The sequence below is a fragment of the Podarcis cretensis genome, assembly GCF_951804945.1.
Source record: "Podarcis cretensis genome assembly, chromosome: 2".
NCBI lineage: Eukaryota > Metazoa > Chordata > Lepidosauria > Squamata > Lacertidae > Podarcis > Podarcis cretensis.
In genome coordinates, this window is record NC_137171.1 from 45,031,106 (window position 1) to 45,051,403 (window position 20,298).

Genomic DNA, 20,298 nt, shown 5'->3' on the forward strand with positions numbered 1-20,298 from the left:
AGCCCACAGGTGCTTGATACCCCCATCCCCAGATTTCTGCAGTAAAAGGCAGACAGCACAAACCTGTGGTTTACTGGGTTGTTGTTGGTCCATCAGAGTTGGCTGCTGGACTACATTTGACTTGGTGGGTCACTAGTTGTGCAGGCTTGCCATAAACATCCCCTGCAGGAATGAATTAATTGGAACAGGGTAAAGGCAACATTTCCAGTTTAATTGTTGCCAGTGAAATGTTATCTAGCAAGTAGGCTTGCCACATGCTCTTATTTCATAGGACAGTTACTTATTTTGTATACAAATCTAGCAAGGGACAGATAGCAAGCCTTCTAGCTAGCAAAACCTCAATGCTATTTGGAGACAAGGTGTTTTGAAAACTGCCAAATAAGTGTGAACTATTAAAGCCAAATGTTTGTCTTCCATGCCTATAATATCTTCCTGAATTCTGATAATACAGCATAGTGCAGCTTCAAAGGGATCATTTTTTTCCAAATAACAGTTTGACCCATGTTTTTCACTTTAATGCTGCATTAAAGATGAAGGAAGCTTGCATGGCAGATCATTAAAGAAGTCGTCACAGAGTTCCTTGCAGGCCATTTGGACTCACCTTACTTTCAGTATTAATGGTAAAGACTGTGTCTCTTTGGTCCAGAAGTTTGCAAGAATATGCAATGTTGACTGCTGTTTCCTGCTTATCTCCAGTCAGCACCCAAGTCTGGATCCCTGCCTCTCTGAAAGCAGCAATAGTATCAGGCACTCCATCTTGCAGCCGATCTTCAATACCGGTTGCTCCTAGTGAAAAGGAAGAATGGGGAACCAAGCTTTGACTGAGCATGCAGAGTGCACTTTGCATACAAAACCACATGGCACTGTTACAAACCTGTCTGTTTCTTCACCTATAGCAACAGTTGCTAAATGCTGTCTGTTTTCCTTTAATGCCTTTGGATTTACTGATAATCTACACCCCCCCCCAAACCCCTGCAACTTAAAAGATATAGGAAAGTACTGTAAGTTTTTCTGCTGCCTTTTCCCTCAAAGGTTCTTCAGGGCTAGAAATCCTCAAAGGGGCAGACTCTGTCACAGAATCATTGTGATACCAGGCCCCAAGAGTAATTCAGTACGGGGGATGTGCTATCATCCCCCTGACCAAAATGCTCAGGGAGATCTTGAGATGAAGAACAAAATCAAGAAAGCATCCAAAAGAGGAGACATTGTAGAAACGGGGGACTTCAACTACCCTCACACAGAATGTCAACGTATGTGTTCTAGTCATGACAAACAGGTAAGATTTTGAGATACCCTAGAAGCCTGTAGCCTACAACAGTTGCTATTGGAACTGACCAGAGCGGGCAACCCTGGTCTCAATACTGAGTGGTTCCCAGGACCTGCTTCAAGAGGTAGGCATTGCTGAGCCAATTGGGAGCAGTGATCTTTCTCTGTTTCTGGGAACAGGTTTTAGCATGCAGAGTTAGTTAATTTGTTCCTACAACAGCCTTTGCATGTGAGGAAAATAGAGAATCTGCTCTGTGTGCAGAACTAAGTTTAGATTCAGCTCATTATACGCATAATTTGTGCCAGCACATAACCATCAGTGCACAGAACTGCGCAGGTAGTAATCTTTTTGTTTTTTTCACCTGCTCATAATCACCAGATCATAACCTATGTCTTCAAAGATGTCATAGCATCACAAGAAAGATACAAAATTGAACTGAACATTGACCCTTTTAATTCACTAAACAGATCAGCTCCTTATCACATTAAAGAAAGTAGGGAGGTTATATTACATTTATTTGTTTGAGATGCTCAAAAACTAAGGTAAGAAGGCTAAATGAATGCTAAAGGTAATTAATGAACGAGAGAGTAATAGCATCTCTTCTGCCAGAGGTCAGTATTAGGTTATTTGCAGTGATAAATGAGAGCTGAGATAGGTCTGACTTTTTCATGTGCTTTATTACAACTAACTTAACTCCAAATGAAGTTGCCCTTTCCTGAAGACATCATCTAGCCAGGGAAATCTGAGAGTTCTTCTGGAAATAGAAATCTGAGTGAATATTGCCATAATTTGTATGTTTGCCTAAGGTCAGGAATGGAAATCAATACAATAAATATTGAATATTAAAAAGCAAATTATTGCTTAGAGCATGGATGGCTGAAAGGTGGCAAAGGCAGTAGAGATTTATACAGGCGCAAGGGCCTTGCATTGTCTGGTCTGTACTCCTACTTGTTTTTCTGATAATGTAATGCTTCCTAAATTCTTGTTTCTGGCATGGTGTGCAGCACATATGCACTGTAGCATGCACTCAAATGACACTGTTTCACGCTGTGGGCATTTGGGGCACAATGACCCAGAAGACTGGCTACTGCTGACTTAAAGCAAACTAACAAATTTTTGGTAGTTCAACTATGTCATTAACTGTACTTCTAAGGGATGTGGTTATTTATAACTCTAAAGCTCTGCTTAGAATACTCTCTGTTCCAGTGGCACATAGACTACGTTTTCTAGTTCATACATCGCATAGAAGTGGAGAAGGAAGAAGCTCCAGCAGCAGGGTCAGTCCAAGACATTTTGCTACCTGAGGCAGATGACAAGTGGACACCCTTCTCCAACCCTATGCAGAGAAACTGATGGGACTGGTAGTTGGGACAGCATCCTCTACTGCACCTGTGGACAACAGGCTGGGTGTGTGCTGTAGTGCAGGCCACATGGCGCACACTGCTCTGTTCTCCAACATATTGCTGCTGCTCCCCATCCCTATCCCCTGCTGCCTGAAGTAGCTGCTTTGCTCTGCCTAATGATAGGGCTGGCTCTGACCAGCAACATCACTTAGAACTGTAGGCAGGTAAGTTGTGTGAACCTCACTTTGTACATTACATTAAAGTAATAAATTACTTCCGCAAAGCACACAAAATGTTCTAATTTCACAATGCATAACTGAGGAAAAAACTTACAGTGTAAGATAAGACACTGCAACTGTATGTGTTTAAATGTATACAACATGCATACATATACAGTGGAAATGGATCAGATAAGACCATCTTAACTGAGTTTGTAGGAAATGCTATTGCATCCTTTCAAAACTCTAGCTCAAAACAGCAAAACAGTGATTGAAATAGGACAGAAGGTTCACCTAAGATGATTGCAGTTTTGCTTATAGGCAAGATAATGTATTCATGGATCAAGCATATATTTCACATCATGAACTCACTGGCCAGCTTGTAGATACTGTTTCTACCTACATACATAAGTATAGGTGTGCTTTGTATGTTGTTATATCTGGGTTGGGGAACCAGTGGCCTTCCAGATACAGTGGTACCTCTGGTTACGTACTTAATTCGTTCCAGAGATCTGTTCTTAACCTGAAACTGTTCTTAACCCGAAGCACCACTTTAGCTAATGGGGCCTTCCACTGCTGCCGCCATGCGATTTTTGTTCTCATCCTGAAGCAAAGTTCTTAACGTGAGGTACTATTTCTGGGTTAGCGGAGTCTGTAACCTGAAGCGTATGTAACCTGAAGCGTATGTAACCCAAGGTACCACTGTATTGCTTGGTTATAACTCCCATCATCCCTGACCATTGGCTACACTGGTTGGGCTGATGGGAGTTGGCATCCAGTAACATCGTGAGGACAACAGGTTTTCCACACCTGCCTTATTTAATTTGCAAAACTATGCAGGAAGATATTTAAGATGAAATTTGTCATAGACTGCAATGTTAACTTCATTTCAAAGGCTGAGCCTAGTTTTTAAATTGTGACTCACTTCCAAGTAAATGTGCTTATGATTGGATACAGGCAATTCATCCCTTTAAGTTGCCAAGGACCTATCATTACACTCTAGTGTATAACGAATTGTTTTAAAAGTTACCTAGTAATGTGAGTTTCGTCTCCAGGTGTTGTGCTGTCTGCATGAGTAGCTCATCTCTGTTGTCAATAGCTGTTTCTGCCTCACGACGAAAGTTGGCCCATATCTGAAAGTCATCTTCACTCAGGACCTAGTACAACACATGCTCACAATTACAGATGGCAAAGACATTAGGTTCCTGCAGTGTGTTGGATTGTTTGAAGTAAATGTTTCAAACACAAATGTTTCTATCTGACATTTAGCTTAGTCAATAGACCAGAGTGTTCTGGATTGGCTGAACCAGGGTGAAGTGCCACAAAGCACCACAGCCAACAAGCAACAGGATATAGGATTGCAGTTTAAGGTTCAAGCACATTTCCTTGGGAGTAAATCTCATTAAACTCAGCATGTTTACTAAGAAGTGTGCCTTAGTGAGTAAATTGCAATCCTATATCTATCTGGAGGTTGGCCCCACTGAACACAATGAGACTTATTTGGCTTGGGATGTTGTTCTGGCATCCAGAGAGTGTGGGAGAAAAAGAAAGCTGTACAGACTTGTGGGAATATGTTGGAAATGCAAATAATGGTTTTAAGTCTGAACTGTAGTTACTGCGGGATGCGGGTGGCGCTGTGGGTTAAACCACAGAGCCTAGGGCTTGCCGATCAGAAGGTTGGCGGTTCGAATCCCTGCGACGGGGTGAGTTCCCGTTGCTCAGTCCCTGCTCCTGCCAACCTAGCAGTTCGAAAGCATGTCAAAGTGCAAGGAGATAAATAGGTACCACTCCGGCGGGAAGGTAAACGGCGTTTCCGTGCGCTGCTTTGGTTCACCAGAAACGGCTTAGTCATGCTGGCCACGTGACCCGGAAGCTGTACGCCGGCTCCCTTGGCCAATAAAGCGAGATGAGCACCGCAACCCCAGAGTCGGTCACGACTGGACCTAATGGTCAGGGGTCCCTTTACCTTTACCTATAGTTAGTGCAAATCATGGTTTAATGCAATGCCTGAAATAATTCTAAGAATGAGATGCAAACTGACTTCTGTGTCACGATGAGCAGCTTCTCCCCCCCCCCACCAAACACCCATTTCAAGATAATGTGAAATGTTAATAGGAACATTAAAACCTAAACAACCCTTCTCTTCTTCCAGCTCATTGGCTCCAGACCATAATCCACAAATGATGATCTCTGGAGCAGCCTTGGAATGCTTACACAAGCGGTGATGGGAATTCTTCACTCCTACTCTAATAAAGCAGAAAGAAGCTGCAGGTTTCAGGCCATTTATATCATGATTAATCAGCAGAGGAGGAGTACAGAAAGCTACATGAAAGAGAATATTTATTTGATTAGGGATTTCTAAAAGCAGTCTGGAAAGAGTCATAAGAAGAGCAGAAGCAGAGCATTGGTCCTTTAGAGTATTGGCCCTTTTAGTAAGATGGTTCAGACGAAGGAAATAAAAAAAATATTCTGCTTACCTTCTTAGCTATGCATAGAGTTCTGAGGCCATCTTGTGCATAGAAATCTAAATGTTTCTGTGTTTGATCTCTGACTTTTCTTATTTTCTTTTCCATCTCTAGGTTAGCTGTGAAACACAAGCAGATTGCTGCTTATTCCAGTTACAGATTATGCCAAATCACCATCTAACACCTGTACAAGCATGTTAATATTACAAGGATCTCTTCCAAGCCCATAAATGTGAAGTGTGTTGTCTCTGGCGCATAAATGTCATGTGTTGTTAGAGCAGCAGAGCTGCTTTAGAAGCCCCCCTACTGTGCTCAACCCAAATATCACTTTTCTCTTAGGACCGAGTTCTTAGAAGACATCTATCTCTATCTATCTATCTATCTATCTATCTATCTATCTATCTATCTATCTATCATCTATCTATCTATCTATCTATCTAATCTATCATCTATCTATCTATCATCTATCTATCTATCTATCTATCTATCATCTATCTATCTATCTATCTATCTATCTATCTATCTATCTATCTATCATCTATCTATCTATCATCTATCTATCTATCTATCTATCTATCTATCTATCTATCATCTATCTATCTATCTATCTATCTATCTATCTATCTATCTATCATCTATCTATCTATCTATCTATCTATCTATCTATCATCTATCTATCTATCATCTATCTATCTATCTATCTATCTATCTATCTATCTATCTATCATCTATCTAATTATATATCTATATTGCAGCAGAAATGGTCATTGATTGACACTGATTTGCTAGCATCCATAATGCTAAAAAGAAGCTTTTTTCACCTCAACTCCTGGAACAATATAAAAAAAAATCTTTTCCTGTTTTTGTAAATAAAAAAGAAATGAATGACTGGATATGCAGGTACACAGAACTTGTGAAACTTTAAAATAAGCAAGTATTAGAGCAGGGATGTAACAGTCCATATGTTGTCAGACTCCAAATCCCATCAGCCCCAGCCAACATGGCCAATGGTCAGGGACGATGGGAGTTGTTGTCCACGAAAACCTGGAGGACTCAAGCTCCCAATTTCTATCTTACAACCTGCATAAATCATAGGGGGAAAGGCAAGGCAAAGAGCTGGAGCAGGCTCCAGTGAGATCCCTCAGGATCCCTTCCACACTACAATTCTTAATCTGCAATGCAGCATTAAGTCCTATTGAAATCACCCTTTCAGCACTTAATTGTAGAGGGACTTTAGTACACTTGCTTTTCTCTAGCCTGGGACCACTATAGTTGACATCTCACTGCTACATAGGACTTGTTCAAACTTCTGCTTGTCCCATCACTAGAAAGCATGGGTCTAAGTAGTTTTCCACTTGTCCATGCTTTCTAGGCATGGATCCAAGCAGCTCTGCCCTTGCCCCTGCTTTCCCCAGGAAAACCCGCTCTTTACTGATAAGTTAATCTGGAGAAAACCTGATTGACATTTGCTCCAGTGCAGCAGTAAAGAACTGGATTCTCCAGGGGGCAGCTTCAAGGCAATGGCAAGTCTGGATGTCACTGCCTATCTCGCCCAATAGTTAGAGCATCACAGTGTGCAAGATAATTGTGGTATTATTGCAGATCTCATAAAGCCTATTCATTTTGGCTTCCCATTTAAGCTGCTCTACATGTTATACAGGGGTCAGCAAACTTTTTCAGCAGGGGGCCGGTCCACTGTCCCTCAGACCTTGTGGGGGGCTGGACTGTATTTTGAAAAAATAATAATGAACGAATTCCTATGCCCCACAAATAACCCAGAGATGCATTTTTAAATAAAAGCACACATTCTACTCACGTAAAAACACCAGGCAGGCCCCACAAATAACCCAGAGATGCATTTTAAATAAAAGGACACATTCTACTCATGTAAAAACACGCTGATTCCCAGACCATCCACGGGCCGGATTTAGAAGGCGATTGGGCCAGATCCGGCCCCCGGGCCTTAGTTTGCCTACTCATGCTCTCTCTGCACTACGGCTTGCATGGTTAACACTTTTGCTTCCAATGTAGTTTTGTAGACGGAATCTATATTTCATGCAACCTAGGCTACACATTCTCAATAGATAGTTTCTTGGCAAATGCAAAAAGTTACCTCTGGAAGGTTCTTCCAATAAGTCCATTATGACAGAGTCAGCCCCTTTGGTGTAGACAATTATTTCGCCAGTATGGGGATGCCTCACCACCACCGACATTCTTTTTCTGTTGGAGTCAAATCCCAAAGTGAACAAGAGGTCAAAGGTCAGGAGGGTGCCCTCTGGCAGCCTCACAGTCACTTGTTCAGCAGTCCTGGACACTAATGTAAACTGGTAAGCCCGGGCTGCATGGACAAGGGCAGCTTCATCTGGGCTTTCAGCCTCATAACAAAACTCTACTTGGGAAGCTCCCTGGTAAGCTGCCCCACAGATCTCCACTGGAATGGGATCGCTGTCCCCAAAGGTGTCTTTCTCAGTGATTGAATCTCTTCTAAAACTGTAATCATCTGCTAAAGTGGAGCAGCTTTGAGAAGAAAAATAATCTTTTGTTTCGGAGTCAGCACAGACTCTGGTGGTTTCTGTAGTCAAACTCTCTCCTAAGTCTGAATTTGACTGAGCTGATGAAAGAGACTGGCTGAGGCTTGCCAGCTTTAGGCGCTGGAACAGCTGGTGAATTTTCTCCAGGGATAGTGCTGATGGTTTCATCGGTGACGGAATGGTAACCTTGAAAGAAAAGAGGGAATCAGGATTAATTATAGCTGAAATTATGTACTACAACACAAGGGGGGCATTTTCTAACCAATAGAACACTGCTGTCACCATATGACAAAGATGTATGCATCAGGTGATGTCTCTAGGTACAATGAGGGGCTCCTTAAGGGAGCATCTAGATTTAAGATGGGTTTTGTTTGTTTGTTTGGTTTATATGCTTAGTATCAGAGAAGGAGATGAGCAAAGGTACAGAGATAATTAAACAGCAACATGTACCTTTGAGAATCCTGCCATATAAAAAAACAAGGCTGTCTACCAAAGTATTTCAAATCAGTGAATTGCCTCACTTTTAACTAGTTACTCAGTTAATTAATCAATTTGCATATATTAATAGTGCTTTTTCTGGTGATTCCATTATGTGTTCACAAAGAATTTAAGAAAAGAAAAGAGTCAAAAGGCTCCCATTCATTGGGCTGGATTTTGAGATGGGGGTGTGTAATGAGGCTGGAGGAAGCTGACATTCCCTTCCTGTTATCCTCATGGCAGCCCACAGGCTACAATGAGGCTTAGGGGACCCTGCTGAAAGTCCTGGGGTTGTGTGTTTAAACTAGTGATTTCTGAGTTATGATTATCCACCCACTCACCCACCCACCCTGTGCCCTTCAGGCATAATTTAAAACATATCATACCCTTCTAATGGGTATCTATAGCTTATTCATAACATTCAGAACCTCCTTTTGCAAGGCATGGAAACAAGTGGGTAGCACTGGGGTTATTTGGAGTAGGATTGAGCTCCATACACCTTGGCTCAAGCATGAGTGTTTTTTCAGAAGCTCATAACAAAAAATAAAATCTGTTTTACAAAGGAAGCAACTACCCTGATGAACTGGAATGCATTTAGAAGCTGCAATTAAGGCTTTAATCATTTAATCATGCCAATTAATCAATTGATGTTTGCAGCCATAATCAAGAAATATAGGGGAATACTATTTCACTTTCAAATTAGCATATTCCTTAGGGACATGAGAATAAGTTGTTAGGCAGGAAATACGAAGGGAGTCAGAGAGAGGAATCTGCAGAATTATTGCAGACTAAAGGGGAACCCCCCTACCCTTAAGCAGACTTTTTTTTTTACCTTTCCCCCAAAAGCAGGCTTTTTTTTTTTACCTACCCAAGTAAGTTGTCATCATAAAGCTCTCAAGTCTTTTATTAAATTCAATTCATTTCCTAAAAGAGACGTTAAAGTGAGAGATTACCCTTTGTCTTGGATCGGTTGCTGTGGAGACCACAACAGTGTTGCAGAGGGTCAGAGCAAGAAAAAAGTCTGTGATGGAGGAGGTGGTCTTTGCAAACATAAATGGTGTCAAAGGTTCAATCTGGCACGATGCATTTCTCACTTTCATCAGCAGCCTGTTATCTGGGGTCACGTCCTTCTCCTGGAATACATGTTACTAAGTTAAAAAAAAAATCTTCACATTGTTAGGATTGTGCAAAAAACAACCTTCTGCTGGGTGTTCTAGAGTTTCAAAGAACATTGCGCGTACAGAATCACAGCGTTATTATCAGCTTCAAAACCAGCGGGTACTAAAGCGTCAGAGAAATGGCAGGGATTGTGAGAAGGAAGTTAGGCCCATGGCCCACCCAAGGCTTTTTGCCGCCTGAGGCAAAGGATAAGATGCCCCCTCCCCAATTCCCTACAGAGGATGTCCAGACCAGCTATTCAGTCTCATAGCATCCTCCACCACACCTGAGGGCAGCACAGGCTACCTTAGGGGGTTCAGGGCAGGCTGAATGATGCATATAATGTCAAAACTTTGCTTCTCTTTACCATATCCCAGCCTTTGCTGCCTGACGCTGATGCCTCCCTCTGGTTAGGGTTGCTGGCAGCATCACTGGTGCCTCACTGCCACTCATCTGGCTGTGACAGCTAGAAGGTCCTGTCAGCCTTGGTGTGTCAAAACATTAGCAGATGTCTGACGACACTGACTCCTGGCCTGGCAGAAGACCTTATAAGTACTAGGGCCAGAAGGGGAACTACAGCAGTGGAGACTGGCATTCTTGTCAACCAAGGTGAACGTAAGCAGGACTTGACTTGTGGATTGTGGCCAATTTGGGATGCTCCTTTGAGCAGGCATGGGAGAGTTCAGTTTGAATGCATGCAAGGGTAATTTCTCTCACTTTTTCAATCCCCAACACAAGGGAGCTTTGATTATGGCTAAGTGAGAAAAAAGGGGTCACAATTGCCTGTGCAGATCTGCCCACAAGTATCTGGATCAGGATTGTTGCCTCAAAGTTTTTCTTTTAAAAAGTCTGGATTTAATTTTGGCGATTCCTTTGACAGCTGCTAGTGCAAACACTTTCTATTAAACCTCAACAGCAGATGTGCTGGTTTGCCGCTTATCAGATTTCTTGGCAATAGGCTTAAGAGGCAGGTGTTTGCAGGAGATGTTGTACTGACCTTTAGCCAGGAACTACTGCATCTTCTCAGCAGTGTTAAATTCTTCCATTGTCATTCTACCTGAGGCTACCACTTTTTATGCCTTGCACATAGCGCTAGGAAACCTGACATTTAGTAAGCAAAACCCATAAACTGTACTGCACGAACCTTTGGGGGGGTCTTTTAGCATGAATCAATGTTTTGCTTAGTATTTATAGAAACCATGACGAACATTTGAACGCAGCCTGCTAGTGTGCATTTTTTTTAAAAAAGAACCACACACCACAAAGGAAAACTGGTTACTGCTGTTATGCTTTAAAAATATTTAGTCTGTTGTTGTTGTTGTGTGTGGAGCTTAGGGCTTATCCACACTTCCTTTTGTCTTGCTGCTTCTCCGCTTGGGAAACTGCTCTTTAGCGCTCAGTTGGAACAAAAGGCAATACCAGTTTTCTCCAGATTGCCATTTGTTCTGATCTATTACTAAAGACTTTATAATTAAAAGAAGCAAAAGGTCTTACTTACAATGGTACTGCTAAATGCCACTTGAGACTGAGAGATGCCGCCCAGAGATCTCTGCCTTGTGTGTCCCTGAAACCGAGCCCGAGCACTCTGCCACCTCCTCAAGGGCTTAGCAGTGCTGTTCCGCCTGAGAATTTCTCCACCTTTGTTTGGAGGTAGACTCAAATGTTTTGCCCAGTCTTCAGTATCTGAATCCAACTCCTTGTACGTTTCTAGTCTCTTGGCTATAAGAGATAAAATAAATGTGCTGCATTACCCCCATCATTATTTGAAGGGACTCTCAGACAATACTTCTGTCCAACTTCATGCAGACCTCCTCAAACCAGACCCCCTGAAGGTTGTAAGGCCATGATTCTGTCCTCACCAATGGAGGACAAAGTGCAGAGTTTCAGCATGTGCATGAGCATAATGTGTAGGAGCAGTGCACAAGCAGTCCATTGGACTGGACCAGGTCAATGTAGTGTAGTGGCTGAAGAGTTGGACTTGTATCTGGTAGACAAGGATGCAAATCCCCACTCAGATGTGAACCTTGGACCCATCACCAGCTCCCAGCCTCACCTCCCTCACAGGATTGTTGGAAGGAGAAAAAGGTGAGGGGGAGAAGAATGTATGTCATCTTGAGCTGCTTGGAATAAAAGCAGGATATATAATAAATAAAGCAAGGATATCAATGAAACAAGGAAACACACAACAGCCTAAGCACTTTTGTCTCTGGCATCCTGGGCTTGCTTCGCCCATGCATTTCATGCATAAAATTCAGGTTGGGAACAGGGCTATCTAGTACTCGTACCCCTACATAGCCCTGCATATAGCTGGAGTGTGGGCTAGGGGGAAGGTGGGAGTTTGCTTGTACCTTAGAGGTTGTCATAGAGCAGCAATGGAGAGTTGAAGAAATGGGTCACAAAGGTTCCAATTGCTGGAGGCTTCTCTGCTGCCAGATGGCTGTACTATGTGACCCTGCCTCCCTACCTGCAGACTGGTGGGCACAAATCCTCTTCAAATGGCCTGGTTGTGCAGTCTACATCTCCCACCTCCTCAGTGGCTGCTGGGGGATGCAGGTAAAGCTGCTCAGGAGGAGGAGTAGTTTGGATTTGATATCCCGCTTTATCACTACCCAAAGGAGTCTCAAAGCGGCTAACATTCTCCTTTACCTTCCTCCCCCACAACAAACACTCTGTGAGGTGAGTGGGGCTGACAGACTTCAGAGAAGTGTGACTAGCCCATGGTCACCCAGCAGCTGCATGTGGAGGAGCGGGGACGTGAACCCAGTTCGCCAGATTACAAGTCTACCGCTCTTAACAACTACACCACACTGGCTCTCATAAATTTTCTTTACATCTGTATGTGCTAAACATGGCTTTTAAAGGGGGAAGGAAACTAAGATCCTCTGTCTTCCAAAGCAACTTCCAGATTATATGGCAGAAAGACCATGTTTCACATTCAATGTAGCCCAGGGTTATAGAGACAGTGCATGTCTTACCATTTTCCTGATGTGAGAATTCTCTCCCATCAATTGTACAACGTCGAAACACCATCTTATTTTCTGTCAGGGTCCCTGTTTTGTCAGAGAATATGTACTGGATTTGCCCCAGGTCTTCAGTGATATTTAGTGCTCGACACTGTATGGGTAAGTCTAGCTCTTCATTGTACAGGTCGATATCATTATGAATCAAGAAGACTTGACCTAGCTTGACTAGTTCAATGGATACATAGAGGGAAATGGGGATCAAAATCTGAAAGAGAACATTGCCCAGAATGTTAGAAATTTGTTGGAAGCAAGATTTCATGCTGGCTGCTCTAACAAGACTTCCTGGAGGGAACTAACTAAAAAACCCAGTAGATAAAAGTTGACAGCAAAAATGCCTGCACATTTTCTCATTGCTGTCTAGACTCCACAGTGAATGCACTGGTTGTGCTCCTAAAGCATTTGGATCGCCAGACACTAGCTAAACAGAACAAAAGAGATTTGGACATTGAAATGAACTGCTACTGAGAACAAAATAACTTTCCACCTTTATACAGGAGTGATGTACTGCCAAGAGATTCATACTACAGGACAATGATGCATGACTATGCAACAGAAGTCAGCCATAGTCAGAAAAACTTTTCATACAAGAGTGTAGCAGTTGGCTTTTCCTTGGGAAGGAGTGGGACAAGGACTTGGCTTTTCCTTGGAAAGGAGTGGGACAAGGAGACAACTGCTCAGACTAGTTCTTTCTAGGTACGGGACAAGCAGAAGTGTGAATTAGCCCTTAGTCTGTTTCCAGGCCCAATCCAAAAGCCTGGCTTTGGCCTTCAGAACCCTTCACAGTTTGGGCACACAACATCTGAAGGATTGCCTCTTTCGACATGTACCCAGAGATTGTCATGAGAGGAATGTGTCATGACCGTCAACTAGAACAGTAAACCTATTGACTTGTCAGAGGAACATGTGAGGTGTGGCACCTGGTAATGAGTGAAAGAGGCTTTTCAGGAGTGCAACCTAGTGGTAGAATGCCCTCCTCTGGGAAACCTACTTGGTGCCTACTTTCATGCCCTTGAACACCAGGAAAGTACATGTTTGTTTTTCTAGATGTTTCAAATTTTGCTACAGCCTTTACATCTTCTTAATTTGGAGAGCTTTTTGCTATGGGGTGACCTATAAATATAGGAAATAGACATGCAGTATTCATGTGGTAATAATACACAGACATATTAACTGTATATGAGGTCAAACTCCCAGAGGTATCTTCTGGAAAGCTAATATTTATCTTAAACACAGTCTGTAAGGACAAGCTTACATTGCTCGTATTTGTTATGAAAAACAAAATATGTCATCTCTCCCTCCCCACCCTTGCTGAATGGGCTCAGTTACATTTCTAATGTAAAATTTAGCTTCCCTTTGGAGTTCTACAAACAGCTCAGAAGGTTGTTTGTCATTCATAACCTTATTTATTTACGGTATTTATTTATTTATTTTCCATCAGCTACTACAATAAAATGGAAAATAAATGTTTTTTTCTTATCTCTCACATGGGCCTCAAATATCAATATCTGGACACATCTCAATCCCAATTTATCTTTTTATCCCTACACCTATACTGATATTTAGTGTTATTATTTAGTGTCATGAGAATTATTTATTCTTTTCGTTAGCCGGTTTTGTTGAACTTTGTTGGTTGAAGTATCAGTTAGTTGAAAAGATAAAATGGAGGACAAGGCTCCTGTACCTTTAACAGCTGAGGTGAGTTAACTTGCTACTGAAAACCAAAAGATGACTATTAGCATAATGGATTAAATGGCTCCTCTACATTTGTGTGTGAGCACCCTAACCCTAACCTTTAGGGCTGCCATCCTGGAAATCAGGATGTCAAAATGGGATCCAGGCAGATTTTCGCTAAATCAACAAAATGTCTGGGAAAACCTGGACGTATGGCAAATAGGGCTATTTTTTTTTTTAAAAAAGAATATTTCCTGATTTTCATTTGGGGAATATGGCAACCATACATTTCCTCTTTCTGGTTTCTGCCCCAGCACCATATCAAATGCCACTATGGAAAATCCTCCAATCTTCAGGATCAGTGTTGTACTTATCTAAAAGCTTTAAATGGGCTGAGAGGAGCTGTGGTGAGAGACCTGATAAGTCCTAGTGTAAATGGGACATCTGGCCTTTCCTTTTATGCTTTCTCTCCAGTCCACATTTGGTCCCTGGAGCTGTATCTTCTCCAAAGGGCAGAAGCTACTGCTACTGTAATAATAATTTTAAGTTCTTAGATATATTAAAAAATGTTCATAAATATACTAAGCAAACATATATAAACAACATGTCTGAAGCAGCACAGGTAGACCTGAAACCATTTTGACTCCCAAGCTGACCAAATGTTTCTCTGCAAGGAGGGAGGAGGTGAAAAAAACCTTCCTTGGTACAGGAATTTAGTAATCACCGTTTCAAAGGAATGGGCAGACTACCAGGAAAGGCAATCAGATAAGGCATTATCAGAAAACCTGGCAGACAGGAAAAACAACAACATTCAAATTTCTGTTGTAGACCACCTTTTCTGTGATGTAGGTATGATGTTTGTGGGGGGTGGTCTTGGGTTACACCCCTTCTGTGATGTATGTATGATGTATGGAGGGGTGGTCTGGAGCTCCAGGGCAGGGAATTTAAAATGTCTATATAAGGGCAGGCACACCTTGGTTCTGGGTCCTCCTCCTTTCCTGTGTGTGAGGGGAGCACCCTATTGCAGCAGATCAATAAAGATCAGGCTTACTAGCTTCTTTGCTTCTCAATATTCTCTGGTTGGCCTCTGTTATTTTCTCCTACCAATAGGGAACCCATGTAAGGACTCGTTATGGGCTCTTGGATACCTCATAAGAGAAAAAGGGCAGATTTTGTTTACAACATTACCCACATAAACCTGCATGTTTTGCTCCACAAAGCAAACAGCAGCTCAGTGATGGTGTGATCTGAATGGAGAAAAGGCTACAGTAGAAAAGGTAAAAACAACACCCTCCACTTTTGACGGGGCAGCTGTGATCTGATTCTCCTCACCCGCGTACACTACTTCAGCCTTTTGAAAAGGTAGCAACACAGGATATCTGATCATGGGGCTCCCAAAGCAATGTCTGGTTGGGTCATTTGTTTTATATATTAGGTTTCTAGTATATAAAGGGAGACAGGAAGAATATTTCCTATAAACAAGGAGAAGCCAAATAGTCTATAGCAATGTTCTAAAGTCCTGCAGTAATATCACAGTCTGTGGCTGGGAGGATTAATGCTAATACCGAAACATTCCTCTCAGTCCCTAATAATGATCTGTTTGCTGGAAAAGTAACAGAGAATTCAGCATCACTGAAGTAATCATGAAGCACTTCTGCATGCACAAAGTGCTTCATATGATTACTTCAGTGATGCTTACAGTGAGATGGGCTGGTACATGGGTAGGCAATTTAAGGCCTGGGGGCTGGATCCGGCCCAATCGCCTTCTAAATCTGGCCCACGGATGGTCTGGGAATCAGCGTGTTTTTACATGAGTAGAATGTGTCCTTTTATTTAATATGCATCTCTGGGTTATTTGTGGGGCCTGCCTGGTGTTTTTACAGGAGTACAATGTGTGCTTTTATTTAAAAATGCATCTCTGGGTTATTATTTTTTCAAAATATAGTCTGGTCCCCCACAAGGTCTGAGGGACAGTGGACCGGCCCCCTGCTGAAAAAGTTTGCTGACCCCTGGTATTTCACTCCCCTCTCCACAAGATGGGAGAGGCTGGGAGTGAGAGACAGAGAGAGAAAGAGAGGGACAGGTTTGTCCAAAGCTGTTGAGTTCATGGCTGAGATGAGGAAGTATAATAATTTTTATTAATTTATTATTTATACCCGCCCATCTGAGAACTTTGACTCACAGATAACACTCAGACTCATAGCTACTATCATTGCTCAATTTACACAGTTTACACCATAAGCTTATCAGTTACTTGGAAGAAAGCACCCTTCCCCCCAGCCCAATTTCAATCAGACTTAATCCTCAGTCTGAAACCTATTTCCTCATTAGCAATAAATATTTTCCCACCTGTAAGAGGATTATCATTGTCAGGAACATGTAGAAACCTGCAAGAGCTGGAGCAAGATAGCTGCCATTTATATCGGGAATGACAAACAAGGGGTATTCTAAGAAGTGCCCATTCCAAATGCCATGACCTGCATAAAAATACAAACTACTTTAGAAGAAAAAGCCTGGAAAAGTGCACATTGGGAACAAGGGAGATCACTCAATTCACATACTACCTGTTAAGTAGGAACACAAACTTTAGCAGCAATCACACAGAAGTAAAATAAGAATGCATATAAGAAGCTGGACCATTTAAATCTGCAGTACAGTAGTTTAATGTGGGTGTGGCTGGGTTGCTTTGTGTGTGTGGAGATTAGCATTGCTTTGTAGATCATCCTCTAGATACCACCTTGGGCTATTTGCAATTCTTCTAAATACACAGTTGGGGTCTTTGTCAGGTTTGAAAAGTAACTGGGAGGAAGACTTATGGATAATCATAGTGGATTCTGTGTGGTCTGGGTTATGGTCTCAGAAATAATTTAAATCTGTCTCTGTACCAGTTAGTGAGACTTCTCTTAAGACAATACATAGATGGTATAGAACTGCCACACAACCTAACAACCTACAGTCCCAACTGTTGGAGAACTTGTGCTACAAAAGGCACTTACTTCCACTTATGGTGGGAATGTTCTGCCCTAAGTAACTTTCTGCAATAATTATAGAAACTATTGTTCACTCCCTAGAATCATTCATACTATCCTTATTTCATGGTTCAAACAAGGATTTACACTCTAGGGGACATTTTTACTGGGGAAACCCAGCCAGATGGGCGGGGTATAAATAATAAATTATTATTATTACAAGTGCTGTCAGACAAACTATCAGGGATGATGTAGCAGTGTATTTCCTGCATAGAGCAGGGGACTGGACTAGTCCGCCTTTAAGGTCTTTTCCAATTCCTGCATCGAACAAGGTATTCTTTCTGATTTTAAAATATTCAGAAAATAAATGTTGGGAAACTGGATTTTGTCTGAAATTAATAGGTGATTCATATGTTTATTTTTAATAGACCTACAGCTTGCTTTTTGACCAAAGTCCTCATAACAGGTCAAAATATAGTAAATATCTTTGTATTAAAATAAAATATTAAACCCCCCAAAATTAAACATTATCAACATTTTGATTTTAAAAAAAATGAAGGCAAAGTTGCTCTTGTTCTCTGGTAACCAAAAGGTACATCTGAAAAGCTGAGCAAAGCTGAGCACGTAGATCTGGTGAACTTCTGGTGGGATGAAGGTCACAGAGCATTGCTAATTCATGTTAATCTCTTAGACAAGCAAGGGTGAAATCCAATGCCCATTTAACTGGGAGCAGGCTTGGATTTATTTATATGCAAGCTAACAAAGTTACAGTTTAGGGCCTTCATCTTATGAAGGGCCTCTAAATAAAAAGAGTCACTTTATTTCACGTTTCATACAGTTGGTTAAAAAACCAGGCCTATTGCAAGATCAGTGTTTTTCTTAGAGTGTCAATTTTTAGTTGCATCCTTGACTAGGTACCAGGATATTTGCAAATATAAAAAAAATATTATTTCTATTTTCATTTCATTAACGTAGCTTAGGGCTCCAGCATATCTCGAGCCTCGAATAGGCTTGTAAAGTATTGTGCTGTAAGTCACCTGCGTTTTCATCCCACCTGGCCTGAACCCCTTTCCTTTTTCTGATGAACATCCACCATCCACCCGGAAAACCGATCAAGTTGCAATGTCAGTTAAGTCAAGAAACTCATTTTGAGCTGAAGTACCAACAGTAAAATATAATAATTAAATCTGTGCTGTTGTTCAGCTGAAGAGGATTCTTCACTTCTGGGTCCTTCAGTACTAGTCTGGTTAATTGACTGGCTTACTGCCATGTCATGCCAGATTTCTCCAGGGCACTCTATGCTGGGAAAAAGAAACTCACTACGAAACCTTGCAATGCATAGTGCAGTGTTTTGCAACTCACTTGTGTATTGCCACTTAGAAACCAGGATACAATTACAATAACCTTTACATGCCCTGCCAAATTTTTATTTGTGGAAGGCTCAATAGTCTTGTTTCCATCAGAGTTTGACACCCCAGCAAATCGTGGTCGCAGTAGGACAGGATTATCGTAAAATTGCTACAAAGCAATCCTTTCCCCTGCTACATATTGAAAGCAATTGGTTCTCTCAGCAGCAATCTAGGAAGCCCACCAAAAATAAGCTATTAATTTTAGCAGTGAAGCACATCCCTATTGCAAAGGCTTCGTGAAATGCAGGAAAAAAATTTCCATCATTACTCCATACCTAGTGCTCCAGTGAGACACATGATGAAGAGCAGCCCCACGCAAAAGAATATATCAATATTCAGACGTTGTTCTATTTTGCTGCGTTTATAACGAGGACCTCTGTTGTTTAACATGGCTTTTGTTTCAGGGCCTTCAAGAAAAAGAAGAAGAGGAAGGAACTGTCATATGACTTTATTATCTTAGGAATGGTTGAATGCTAGATTTAGATAAATTCATGTATACAACATTAAGTCTCACATCAAATATAAATGATCTGTAAAAAGGACTTTATGATCTGAAAATAAAGACGATGTATGTACCTTTGCAAACACATACATAAGTATATAAACCACATGTCTGAAATAGTACAGGAGAACAATCCTGAAGCCATATTGACTCTCCCAAATTGACCTCAAATATTTCTCTGCAAGGAGGAAGGAAATGGGAAAAGCTTTTCAATTGTCTTTGGACTGTAGGGTCTTACGCCTCCCTGTAAATACAGTCTGGCAAGTATCTGTTAAGCTGAGCACACTATCAATATGTGTAAGAGATTCAAGAACTAAGTATTTACCATCTCGAAGGAATGGCCAGGCTACCCAGAAAAGGCAATCACATAAGGCATTATCAGGTATCCTGGCAGACAGGAGAGAAGCAACACACTCAAATTTCTGCTGGGGACCACCTCTTTCTGTGATGTACGGATGATGTTTTGGGGGGTGGTCTTGAGCTATAGGGTAGGCAGTTTCAAAAGTCTATATAAGAGCTTGCACACCAGTGTTCTGGGTTTCTCTCCTTCCTCCCTGCGTGGGGGGAGTGGGGGACCCTGTTGCAACAGTTTAATAAATATAGCTGCTTTGCTTCTCAATACTCTCTGGTTGGCCTCTGTTATTTTCTCCTACTGATAGAAACCTACATAAGGACTGTACAGGCTCTTGGATACCCATAAGGGATGAAGGAGCAGTTTTTTTCTTATAACATTCTTTACATTCATACTTGGTTATGGCATCCCCTCCCTGTAGCTAGGGTCTCTGTGTTACCTCCCCAAATTTCTGGTGCATATTGCATCCAGGCACAGCAAGTGAGGGGATGCTAACTGCCATTGGCTCCCATTAGCTTGCTATTCTGGGCAATAAAGCAGCAATCCACCTAATAAAAGGAAACCTTGTCTAGGTGCTGTAACAATATTGCTATAGATCTGTGGGTGCTAAATGCTTGGGTTTAATGATTTAATTAAAACTGGTATGTTAGGACTGGTAATAACCAGGCTCATGTGTATTTACACTGTTAATCCCCTGGAATGAGCATATGTGAAGAGTTAATGAACCTAGGCACACTTCCTGTGTTGTGTATTGGACATTGTAATCTTAGCCAAAGGAACAATGGTTAATAAAGTCAGACAATAATAAATTGTCAGACAGGTAATAAAGTCACCTCTTTGTGAGGGGACTGCCTGGTGGACATATACACTTAGGAAGTTCAGGCATCAAAGGATTAGGTGTTGGCACAACACA

The 20,298-nt window shown here is 41.7% G+C and overlaps 1 protein-coding gene across 1 annotated transcript in view; it reads right to left on the reverse strand.

Moving 5' to 3' along the window:
• ATP10B (ATPase phospholipid transporting 10B (putative)) overlaps positions 1–20,298 on the reverse strand; it is a 52,047-nt gene that overhangs the window by 12,626 nt on the left and 19,123 nt on the right. Inside the window, exons 5-13 of the mRNA XM_079964762.1 lie at positions 18,807–18,938; positions 16,503–16,630; positions 12,435–12,687; positions 10,958–11,178; positions 9,255–9,434; positions 7,407–8,010; positions 5,306–5,412; positions 3,859–3,985; positions 602–786 (exon numbers count right to left, since the gene is read on the reverse strand). Of these exons, the coding sequence (XP_079820888.1) occupies positions 602–786; positions 3,859–3,985; positions 5,306–5,412; positions 7,407–8,010; positions 9,255–9,434; positions 10,958–11,178; positions 12,435–12,687; positions 16,503–16,630; positions 18,807–18,938 (1,937 nt within the window). The remainder of the gene's footprint in view (positions 1–601; positions 787–3,858; positions 3,986–5,305; positions 5,413–7,406; positions 8,011–9,254; positions 9,435–10,957; positions 11,179–12,434; positions 12,688–16,502; positions 16,631–18,806; positions 18,939–20,298) is intronic.